Raw genomic sequence first — 12,500 nt, forward strand, 5'->3', positions numbered from 1 at the left:
TCTCGATGAAATTGTTGAAAGAAGGATAAGTAACATTTTGTGAGAAAGCGCATAAACGGTTGGCACTAGAATTAAGAACAAGTTGTTCCTCATTTTTAATAGCTTGATTCTCAGACGGTCCAGGTTGCTCGTACCACGCACTCTTCTCACTTTTTCCCTTTCTCCTTCTTCAAAGGGAGAAGAGTGCGTGACACGAGTGACCTGAACCGTCTTAGAATCAGGCTACATTTTTAAGCTCAAAGGTGAGACTACCAAAATATTAAACAAACATCTCATTAAATGCTGACGTTCAACCACTTACCAGCATCAGCCAAACTGAAGCTACGACATGGATAATTATCAGTCAGCAATGGATCAGATAATATCTGCACCACAAGTTTCTTGTCAATGAAGACCCAAAGTTCCTCACCACCAGAGAAGGCAAAGTTCTCCTCTCCAGTAAAGTTAAAGGCTGTCCGTATTGCAGCCGTGAAACTGAGAAATAAGGGCAAAAAACAAATTTCGTTCTTTCTTTTATCTGTTTGGTTGACCGATTAAGCTATCCTCCATTCCTTCGTTCGTTCGTTCTTTCACTCATTCGTTTCCCAATTCGTCTGATCTACGAAACAATTGAACCATGAAGTCGGATTTTCTGGGTCGACAGATAGTCAACCTAGAGCAGAGAGCGAGTAGTCAGGTTGCTTAAGCATGCAATAGCATATTTTCTTCCATTGTGTACCGGCCTTATCACGGTTTTCGACGCCATCTTGACGGGTAGGCAAAGCGGTCAGAAATTACAGTGTCTGTATGGGAATCCGATAGCAAATAACTTCTTCCAAAATTGAACTTTTCACAATTTCTGAATTGCAACGTTAAAATACTAGGTAGAAGATTGTATCCAAAAGTTTGAAGGATGTAGCTTTCCTATAAGTCGCTGAGCTAATTTGTTTTATTTTCCATACATTTGTCTTTAAATTTTTTTCCCGCGAACCGCACCTAGACGTTTGTCTACCCAGCCAAATTAACAGACAAATGTGTGGAAAATTCAAAACATTAACTGAGCATCTTCTAGCCAAGCTACATCCTTCAAACTTGGTGAATACAATCTTCTACCTAGTATTTTAACGTTGCGATTCAGAAATTGTGAAAAATTCAATTTTGGAAGAAGTTATTTGCTATCGGATTCCCATAGAAACACTGTAATTTCTGACCGCTTTGCCTACCCGTCAAGATGGCGTCGAAAACCGTGATAAGGCCTATAATGCAGAACGCTAAACCTTTTTCTCTTCTCTTTATCCAACACCAAATAGATAGTGAGTGCACGAACCAAACATATGGCAGGATATAAAAACTTCTATCAAATGCTGATATCTACCGGTCTCCAATTAAGAAATAATGAAGAGAATTGTGCTTATCAATGGTGACTGGGGGACAGGCGGAAAAGAGTTTGAGAGCTCTTAACGTAAGCCGAGCCTATGACCTTCCTATTTCTAGTTTTGATATTCAACGCGTCCTACAGGGTCCGGTTGTTTGAAAGCTGATTAACTTAATCCAAGATTAGCGTAAACTTTTGTTTAATGTTTTCAACTTTTTGGTGAAAGTTTCTTTTGCTTATTTTTGTTTTTCCAGATTGACTTCCTCTAATGTAACGTTTTGGCGAACATCAGGATTGAACAGCAATATATTGAGAGTAGAGAAATAAACTCCTTGGTTAATTTTTAATCTGGGATTTGCGTTAATCGGCTTTTGAACAACCTAGCATCAAGTATGCCCTCCCTTTACTATGAACAATTATTTTTTCAGCTAGATAGGACATATGAACAACATGCACCGCTGCAACTCATGGTAATGACATTTGAATTTCATTGCTTGACTCGGAACCAGGATTCGTTGAAGAGGGGTGAGGGAAACGGGAAGGATACTGAGGTTTAATTCCTGGCCATTTCGTAGGCCTCGTTTCAGGTTATACAGGGCTGTAAATGGAAATTATATTCTCACCCATAATTCCTAAGTGCATTGGTGTAGCAGTCTCTCTGTCCTTCAGAACCAAATCCCCGACCATCAACTGGAAAAAACTTATCATTAAAATGCCGAAAAACTGGATTGCCTTTAGAATCCGTCTCAAGCAGTTTCGGCAGCTCCAATTTCTCCTCGTAATGTATGTTTCTCACAGAAACACTCCTAAACCATTGTGAAAAGCTATCACTGGTTGGGGAATCGGATATTGCCAGCCAGCTACCATAAGGACTATGGATGTACTGAGGGTCCCTGAAAGTTGTGTTGCTGAAGGCACCAATACCAGTGAAATCGAAATCGGATGACCTGCATACAAACAGGAGTTTGAAATGTGTTACATTTTTTCCTTGACTGACCATTTTGAGGTAATGATTTAGGAGCAGAATAACTAGTACCACGTTAATTAATCTCTCTCAGGGATGGCGCAGTGGTGAGAGCACTTGCCTCCCACCAATGTGGCCCGGGTTCTATTCCCACACTTGGCGACATATGTGTGTTGAGTCTGTTGGTTCTCTACTCTGCTCTAAGGGGTTTTTCTTTGCGTGCTCCGGCTTTGCCCTCCCAAAAAACCTACGATTTGATATGAGTTGATTTGGTTTGATTCGACTTCTGTACAGCGGTGTCCCCAATTAGTGCCCGAACGCTAAATACAGTTGACACTTGAACAAAGCTCGTTAAGTTCATTATTACCGTCTTTAGGTCCTTCAGGGATATTAGTTTTGAGCATGTGCACTGCGTTTGCTCTTTCAACAAACGAAAGAATGGACAAACCCTTCTTTACAAAAAGATGATAATGTAAGAACAGATATACTTACTGGAAGTCATAGTAAGTTATATCTATGTAGTAATTAGAAGCATTCCCGGACGTATTGGTAACAGCTATCAAAAAAAGAAAGATAGGAAAATGACAACCATCTGAGGCTCTCAACCACCAGCAAGGTAAAATAGCTAATGTTCCACTCATTATTTGTGGAAAAAGTAAATCAAATTTTTTTTAAAGAACAATAACAACAACTTTTATTGTACCCCAAGTTGTTTACAATGTTTCTCATTTACAAATTCATTAATTTACTATGGTAACGGGTACTGACTCCCTGGAATAACTAAAAGCTTAAAAGTGTCAGGGAGCTATGTACAAATATCAACTTAGCAAATTAAAATGCTATGCCGGAGATACTGCAAGGCTGACAAAACGAATAACAACAGTCCACTGGAATAATCTTGCAAAGAATCCGAGACTTGTCACTTTTCAAGGCTTGCTAATTCCTTTAATCTTTGTACTCGGTCAAATCAGTGGGTGCAGAGTTGACTTTTTTTTTTCATGAACACGAGTGCTTGAAAGACGAGAGGCAGAGAGATTGAAGAAGGTATGGTAAAACAAAAGACACTAAAAAAGACTGAAACGATTAGCATGACATTTTTTGGTGACGCCAGCAGTCCCATGACCTGACCTATGAGTAGTGTAAATATTTTAATGTCTTTAACTCATTACAAAATTTGTTTTCCTTTTAAATTAAATTGAGACATGACGAAGTAACAGTGTACAAACGAAATCAAATGCTAAGTTATCTTTTGTAATTAAATCTTCCTACAGTTGCCGGCAGAGACGAAGCAATCAAACAATTACAAAAGCACATCTGGTGGACTTACCTTTCGCCTCTAGGGTGGTAATGCTAACTTTCTCACTTATAGGGGACGTCTGAGTTTCGATTGATCCAAGCCCACCCTCATCTTTCGGTAAATTTGTGCCGTTGTACGCGGTTACGGTCATAGTCACGTGACATGTATAATCAATGCCAGCTCTTACACCATCAGCTTGTTGAAACAGGAAAAACTCGTTTTGGGTCACGGCAAGGAGGGACGGAGCATCAGCACTAATGCAGGTCACATTATAGGATATGGATGTCACCTGAAAACCAGAATACACTGTCAGTGTCACGTTAACCAAGGCCAGGCTATCTTAGTCTTCCTGCAAAAATGCTTAAGAGGCCATTGCATCAAGAACATCAAATTCCATGATGGTAATTAATCAGAGAAAAGTCCATGCAACAACATTCTTCGCCTCCTGCTTTTAAATTCAATGATCATCCACGATGGCTTAGAACAAAACGATTGAGACAGACGTTTCAAAACGGAATTCAGAGATAAAATTGACTGAGGACTGACTTCAAATGCAGGGCAAACAACGTCTCATTGCAGATCTGTGTTATTAAATGCTGTTGTAATTTAAAGGAGTTAAAACGGTGGCAGTTGTACTCTGCAACTTTGGTAGATCGGTGCATTCACCGTGATTTCCCGCGCATGTTTGCTGTGGGGCGTAACCGTAGTGTCGTGATTATGCAGCGAAAAAGTGTGTTTGTGGAGCAAAGTGGAATCTCCTGTATGTCTCAGGCGCCCAACCTCCACTTAGTAACGGAGATGTTAAAGACAGCTTACCCACAAGTAGGATTTGGTCCCTTCGGTGATGCTGGCTAAAGATCTTTTTCCTGCTTAAATAACCAAAACCTTATCGATATTTTTACATAAAGAGATTTTTATGCTCGAGGGAATTAAAAACTATTCTTAATCGTTCCATGTGAATGATTCGCAACATGTACCAATGGAATTTTTGGTGTTCACTGCTTATCGCCAACGGTAACATTGAAGAGCATGGTGGAATAAAGTGACCTACATTTGTAATATTCCATGTATTCGCGTAGGTTCCATTTGGATCCTGGGCATCCAGCACGTACGGAGGATACAGTACAGCAGCTCTGTCCCAACTCACTCGGAGCTGAAAGTCTCCTGGAGCAGACGCACTTACACTGACTGGTGCTAAATGGTTGAGGAAAAATGGACGAAATGGGTTAATTCGTTCTACCTTTTCAAAGCAAATGTGGGCTTCTTAAGTGACGAGAGACAAAGTCGACAGGAAAACACATATAAAATGCGTGTGGATGCACGTAAGGTTGTGTTATAAGGAAACGTAGTTTGGTGAAAAAAAAAAAAAGACCAAGAGAAGGGACAAAACCTTTGCTTCCTCCTGACAATTAACTGAAAGAAGCTTTGATCAGAGTGTAAAAAAAAGCCACCAACAACGCTTCAACGATGACAACTAAATGAAATTCATTAATTCAGTCTTTTGCGAGATAACTCAAATTCAAACAAATTCAGCAAGTTATACGTACAACAAGTGAAATCTTGAACGGGATGATTTTCATACGATCCCCCGGGAAAAAACTTTACTGAGGCAACTCTTGGTGGCAAAACACATTCTGCAGCTTGACTAGATGACAATGCACTGATAACAGACACCAAGGAGCTGTAAACATTGCAGTCACAAGCGAGTTGATTACCACTGAAGTCCCTTCAAGATCACAAAAACATAACGGTTACCTTAATAACACACAACAGCCAAGAAATTCATCGCAACCAACAAAAAATATATATAAAACCGGGAAAATGACGGACAAACACATTGGTAGTCTTAATTTAAACGACTATGATCTGCCTATCAAGACTTCATAAACAACTTTGCAAAAAGGATCGACTTTATGAACAGCCCAGCAAGATTACCCTGGTATAGTTAAAAATATTTTGTGCAAGTGAAACATAAAGGCCACCAGAACAACTCATATTAGCAAGTATAAGGTTTTAAAGGAAACGCGCAGCTGTAAATGTCAGATTTCTTTAAATGTCTACTTACAAGGACGAAAGAAGAGTACGTCCGTTAGAATCAACAAGTCCGCCAAAACAGTCTTGTCCAATGTTTGCTATCCTGTTGTTCCCAAGATCACTGAAAAAACAAGCAAACAAACAAAGAGATACTTGATGGGGTTAGTTTTTAGTCTAAAGAGACTGGTGCTGCGTCGGTGGGGTTAGTTAAACCAGTTGATAAGGAATTCGGTCGTTTCCCCCACACGGTGATTCACCAACAATTGAGTCGTTTCGCCCATATTTCGAAATTTAAAGCGTTTGAATCAATCCTGAATTTGCTTGGGGTGTTATACACGAAATAAGTTTGTGTATTGAACGAAGCGAGTTGGGTCTTACGCGTTTTGTCGATGAAATTCTCAAAAGTTAAGTCATACCAACCTCGAACTTGTTTTCATTTACGTACTTTTACATTAATCATGTGTTAGCGAATCAACTTAACTTTGGGCAAAAAAACTTAAAAGAAGGAGAATCATCATGTAGGTGCAATGACTTGTGGTAGAAACGACAGTAATTCGTTGATAAAGGTAAATTAACCATCGTAAGAAATATTTGTGAGCTGACGTTTCGACTGTTGTTAGCCCTACGTCAGAGCGAATTGAAGTAGTTTATATAGGAGATGGAGGAGTTTTGCCATCGGCGGAACCATGGTGACATGAATACACGAACTAATTGATTGAAAAGCGTTCATTAATTCCGTAGGGATTGAGATTCCCTGCTAGCAGAGGTCTCTCACGGCGACATATACTCGGAGAGAACTTTGCTACCTCTGCTAGTAGCGAAGGATTAAGAATGGCCAGTTGAAAAAAAAGAAATCTGATACTAGTGTGATTGATAGATTCAGGGGAGGGCTGGCCATTAAAAAGAAAAATTAACAAAGGGAATTAATGTAACTGTGAGGTCGATTGTTTGTTTATCATTTTATTTCAAAGGGTTATCAATCTACTCTAAGGACCAATCGAAGGGACGAAATAGACTGATTCCCTAAGTTGAGGAGGGCTGTCCAATAAGGCAGTTTGGAGATTCCAAAAAGTGCATGCGCTGTTCGAGATAAAGACAAGAATATATATATTTTCTTTTGTCATAGAAATAGTTACACAAATCTGCATTCAAAACCTTTTGTATTTTCATAAGCCATTTTGGAAAATACCATAATACTGTTTTGCTTTTCCCCCCAAAATTTTGAATAACATTGTTTCCAGTTTCTCTTGGGACTTACGATGGTCCCAAGAGAAAACAAAAACAATGCTTATGCAAATTTCTTGGAAAAAAAAGAATATTATGGTATTTTCCGAAGTGTCTTATGTATACTGCTTTTTATACCGATGCGCGCATGTATTTTTCAAAACTCCACATAAGGACATTTGTGTAGAATTGCGTCTCTAAGGGTCCCTCGAACTATACTCTCACAAGAACCCAACCTATACAGTAATCAACGAATTTCCAGCCTTAATTACCTGGTGATGTCTACGTTTAACACGAATCTCGTTATTTGTTGCTTGATTGATAGGTAAACCTCAACCTCGTACCCAGGGCTTTTTTTCTGTTGAAAGTTAGGCGACTCTTAGAGGAGAAAAGTCGCCGGAACGCGGTCCTAATCCTAAGAAATACTTACAGAGTTCGTAGAGATGTAAGACGCGGAAACGTTGGCAGAAAAACAATCTGGTTTCCTCGTAAATATCTACAAATAGTAGAATATACCGAAAGTGAACACACATCAATATGAAGACATGCTGAAAATGCTCCAGGCAGGAGAAAAGCACGTAAATGAAGGTTGCTCAAATTGGCCCTGATACTGTAGGCTATTATTGGTTGTTACGGCTCAAGAGTGGAGGCGCGGTGGCCTCATGATTCTCGACTCCGGATCGAGTGGTCCGGGTTCGGGTCCTGGCTGGGGACATTGTGTTGCGTTCTTGGGCAAAACACTTTTCTCCCGCGGTGCCTCTCTCCACCCAGGTGTACCGGCAAAATGCTGGGGGTAACCCTGCGATGGACTAGCATCCCATCCAGGGCGGAGTTGAAATACTCCTAGTCGCTTCATGCTAAGGAAACCGGAGATAAGCGCCGGCCTGATGGGCCACTTGGCTCGTAAGAAAAGACTTTTACCTTTTATGGCTTAAGAGTACGCTTAGGAATACGAGTAGTGGAGATTTTCTCTCGTTCGGTTTTCATTTGGTCGCTTGTTCATTTCAAGGATAGGGACCGGAAAAGATGTGCAAAGCAGGCGTAACTTCATCCAGCGGATAACTCACTATCCAGGGGCCGGTTGCTCGAAGCATGGTTGGCGCTAACCAGCGTTAAATACCATGGAGACCTATAGGTTCTGATACCTCTTAACCAACAGTTGGCGCTAACCAGGCTTCGAACAAATGGCCCCAGAACACCAAATTAAATAACCTTCACGTTAAACCTTGCCCAAGGTTTTCATACAAGACTTTACTTCGATGTGCTCAGAGTGTGCATATTCACACTCGTGTCAGAAAAATTAGATACTGAAATCTTTGCACAGTTTAAAGTAGTCCGATAACGACTTATCCACTGGATTTGGTTATCTGAACATAACCAAATATATGTTTACTCACATATACATAATACTAAGTAAATTGTTAAATGCCCCACTCTCGACCACTGAGATGAGATTGTTTGTCAGATCTCTGTGGAAAGAAAAAGTGATAACAATGTGATCAGGGCGGTGGATTTCACATTCCGTTCTGGGGTCGTTTCTCGAAAGTCCCGAAAACTTTACAGGCTCGAAAAGCCATTCGTGAAACTGCAAACCGCTTGTTTTGGAAAGCCGATCTTTTCAAGTGTTTTCAAGGTAACAAAACTAAAAAAGACCGTGAAGTTTGACGAATGGAATCTTTTCCGTTTTTGATCATGAGATACGGAGGGAATTGTGGCACCCAAAATGGCTCGTGAAGTTTTGAGACTTTCGAACAATGATTAGCTTAGTTTTTGATTAGCGAAGTTTTTGAGACTTTCGAACAATGATGACGTAGCTGGACAAAAACGCACTACAAAAGGCGTGGTGCCTTATGCACACGAGGATGATTTGTCAGCATGGGAACCTTGCCACCAAATAGAATGCCCTCGGCTCTTCCGAATCCAACTCCACAACGCTTTGCGGTAATGTCGAGTCGGCTATGTTCATCCGTTTAGATGGGTTTCTCGATGTTATTGTGTTGATTTGGATTAGGGACTTACGGCCCGGGCAAACGCCTTCAACCTTTGCTTCAGCATCCATTCGATCTTGTCGAACGATGTTGACTGTTGGGATGGACAGACGGTTTCAACACCTCATCAACATTTGATTCAACAAAGCTTCACGAGAGGCTTTATAATCAGTCCCAGGCTGCAGCCGTAGTCGTTACTAAGGAACGGACATGAATATGTCATTGCGAGACCGACCGCACGCGCATCCCCAACAATGTTAAAAGAAGAGGAGGGGGGGGGGGGGCATATGGCTTCAACTTAAACTTCATTCAACAAATGTGAGGCTAAGGGGAGCACCGCGAGCACCGGACGGCAAATTTTCATTTTCTCTCCAAAACATCAACACCGTTCATACCAGATTTATTCTCGGTATATTGATATTTATCAAAAACTGAACTACGTTTATCACATTTCCAGCATTTTCATTGCCTCGCCGGACACAGGTTATCAGCTCATATACCTGCACTACCAAATATGGTCACTGAACACAGCAGCAAATACACAGTTTTGCGGCTCCGAGAAAAAATGGCCAAATAAATTCAACATAAAAGAGTTGTGATGTTGGGGTTTTTAATAAAACAATTATTCTACTCGGGCTTGCTGGATATGAAATATACTTTCGAACGACTTAAGAGTAAGCGCGAAATCATTACAGCAACGGAAAAATATTTCTAGATAACTTTCTCGCAGCTGTCATCTCCCTTACTTAAGCCCCGTCCACACGAGCAATTTTTACGTGACAATTTTATGTGGCAAATACATTTGATCGTGTAGATAGCACAACAAATAACTGTTGACAATTCGCAGTTAAGTGGGTCAGCAATGCAATGCCTTTGGACAGCAGAGATAAAGATAAAGCAGAAGCAAGGCGAGGTTGCCTGTTCGTGGTACATAAAATAGATACCAGAAGTGGAAAAAGCGTGATGAAATTAGTAAGAATGTCAAATTTGAGGCCACTGACGTTTATGTGACGAGTCGTCTACATGAACAATTTTTCGTATTTGACAACTTTTATTTGTCACATAAAAGCTAACACGCCATCTTTTCAGCAAATACATTTGTCACTTAAAAATTGGCCAATTTTCCTCGTCTACACGAGCAAATAAAAATTGTCACAAAAAAATTGCTCGTGTACACGGGGCTTTAAGCTCTCTGTTGTTACCGATCATGTTTTAAGGTTCAAATATCGTAGAAAGGGCCGTTGCTTTACTCATAGTTCACATCGAGGAACTGGTTATGAAACTATTAAAACTACAAAAGCGAGAACAGTGACATCGCGCTTCATGTTAACTTGACCTTGACCATGCACAATCTTTTGTGCTCCGCAAATCACAACTGAGTTTTGAATAAATTAATCGGATCCTTTGATGTGCTGTCTTTCAGAAAAACGGTGTGGTTTGTGCGTGGTCAGAGCCAAAACAGAGAACAAAAACTTAAAACAAAGAAAGTTGTCGAGTTTCATAGCCATCTTCATATATTAACTATGTCTTACTTTGGAAATAACAAGTTAGTAAACGAATAGTTGAGAAATCGAACGAAAAGAGCAAAGAAACAAACAAAATAATAAAAGAAAAAAGGAATACACATACATCTGCCACCTCCGAATAAAGGAAAACAAGAATTAATAAATGTTCACTTCACGTAATCGAAAAGAAAGATATGAAAGTTTGATCAGAAACACAATGCTTATGGCTTTACAACTTACAGTGTTCGCAAGATTGTCTGCTTCTGGAACAAGTTGGTTCCCAGGTGAGTTATTTGATTTTGCTGAAGATATCTAAAAATAACAGGAAGACTAAAGTAAGACTAAAGTATATGGAATTAATAACCTAATACGAGCCGCACAACTAAACGTGTCTTACTTTTAAAATTCGGCACTAAATGGTGGCTGCTATATTGCAGTATTACTCATTACATAATAAGCTAGAAAATGCACGCATTTTGATTGGTTCTATGATTTTTGGAGGACAAACGCATAGCTGACGTCATCATCAAAAACTTTTAATTCTTTATACATGTAAACAAATAGATTCCACGCAAGGCCGTGCGTCTGTTCAGTAACTGATCACAGAAGACGCCAAAATGTGGTAAGTACATCAGCGACAAGCCACGTTTTTGTTCTTACCACATTTTGACGTAATATGTGATGTATTCCTGAACAGATGTACCGCAACATGGAATCATATTTGTTAAGTAGAGGTGACCATGTTAATGAGTGGTAAAGGTGCTGGACTTGGTGTTGAGCATTACACCAACCTCCCCCAAATTCTGAAGTTGTTCTGAATTGTCCGCGGTTCAACTTCTCGGCTTAAGAATAGCCACCTCTTCTTTTTCTTTTTTCAGATATTTTCTTGTAAATAGGCATCTGGCATGTCCCTCGCCATTTGGGTTCCTTAAGACTGGCACATTTGTTTCTATCATTTAATTTACTGGCTCTAAAAAGTCCCTCGGCAAGAGGTTAATGAAGTCAATTAATTCAAGGTTAATTCGACACGTTGTCGTGATAAAACCAGATGTCTCGTAAAACAAAACAAAACCATATGAAAAATGTCACCAGTCGACCTGGTCTAAAGCAGATTTCTTTTACAGGCAAGAGGGAATGTGCAACTGATACTGAAACACCCTAGACGTTACAAATGCTAACTGCAAATTACCCTTAAATACTGTTCCAAAGACAGTATTTATACTGAGGTAAAGGTTGGGGTGGTTTTAGTATTGGTTACAAACAATGACCTGTGATGTAAAAAAGAAAACTACCAGTTGCCGAATTCTTAGCAATAACAGCATCTTACGTCCGTCAGCTTGCTGTATTATGCTGCAATAACAAATTCTTTCATAACTCGCTTACCTATATAGTTAGTCGCCTATGGAATAAACTGCCTGCACATATTAAAACCTCAAGTACGTTTAGTAACTTCACTCGTAACGTGAAGGCTTTTGACTTCAGCAAATTAGGTTATGAGTTATCATTGTAACTCTTGTATATAGTTTCATTTCTATTTGTCTTCTAATTGTACATGTAATTCTTACCCTGACCTAGTATCTTAAGTTTTCATATAGTTTTACTCATAGATAGTTTTATAGTCTTACGTTTTAAACATGAGCTCTCTGGCTCGGGCAACTGGGCAATCATGCCTCACGTATGACAATAAACTTGATTGATTGATTGATTTCATAATGGCTTTAACTAAATCCCTTACTCTTATCTTTATCTTGAACGTCACAAATACACAATAATAGGACTTTTGAGCTTTAGTGAAAAAAAGAGAGCAACTCACAAATACTGAAGATTGGTAAACGTGTCCAGCCCTCCTGGAGCGATGAAAGCAATTTGATTATTCTGCAGGTAGCTGTAAATAATAGGTATTACAAATTAATTTCCTTGCAAAATAAAAAGACTAGATCTTGTGATAAAATTGATTAAAAAGACAAAGTCAAAATGAATCTAGTTGCGTTTGTCTTTTTAATCAAAATAAAAAGAACATTGATTTGATGCATGCACATTCACGCAACAGTTTAAGACAGTAAATTCGAAGGAACATTAGCATCTTTTTCAAAGGAAAACCAGAAGCGAACCTTAGGAAAGATAATCACCGATT

At 39.5% G+C, this 12,500-nt stretch overlaps 1 protein-coding gene across 1 annotated transcript in view; it reads right to left on the minus strand.

The window, feature by feature from the left end:
* Positions 1–12,500, minus strand: part of LOC138006735 (uncharacterized) — a 111,935-nt gene that overhangs the window by 34,284 nt on the left and 65,151 nt on the right. Inside the window, exons 34-44 of the mRNA XM_068853242.1 lie at positions 12,180–12,251; positions 10,607–10,678; positions 8,271–8,342; positions 7,304–7,369; positions 5,681–5,770; positions 5,163–5,341; positions 4,667–4,809; positions 3,646–3,904; positions 2,811–2,874; positions 1,978–2,301; positions 302–474 (exon numbers count right to left, since the gene is read on the minus strand). Coding sequence (XP_068709343.1) covers positions 302–474; positions 1,978–2,301; positions 2,811–2,874; positions 3,646–3,904; positions 4,667–4,809; positions 5,163–5,341; positions 5,681–5,770; positions 7,304–7,369; positions 8,271–8,342; positions 10,607–10,678; positions 12,180–12,251 — 1,514 coding nt within the window. The remainder of the gene's footprint in view (positions 1–301; positions 475–1,977; positions 2,302–2,810; positions 2,875–3,645; positions 3,905–4,666; positions 4,810–5,162; positions 5,342–5,680; positions 5,771–7,303; positions 7,370–8,270; positions 8,343–10,606; positions 10,679–12,179; positions 12,252–12,500) is intronic.

The sequence above is a fragment of the Montipora foliosa genome, chromosome 1 (assembly GCF_036669935.1).
Source record: "Montipora foliosa isolate CH-2021 chromosome 1, ASM3666993v2, whole genome shotgun sequence".
Taxonomy (NCBI): domain Eukaryota; kingdom Metazoa; phylum Cnidaria; class Anthozoa; order Scleractinia; family Acroporidae; genus Montipora; species Montipora foliosa.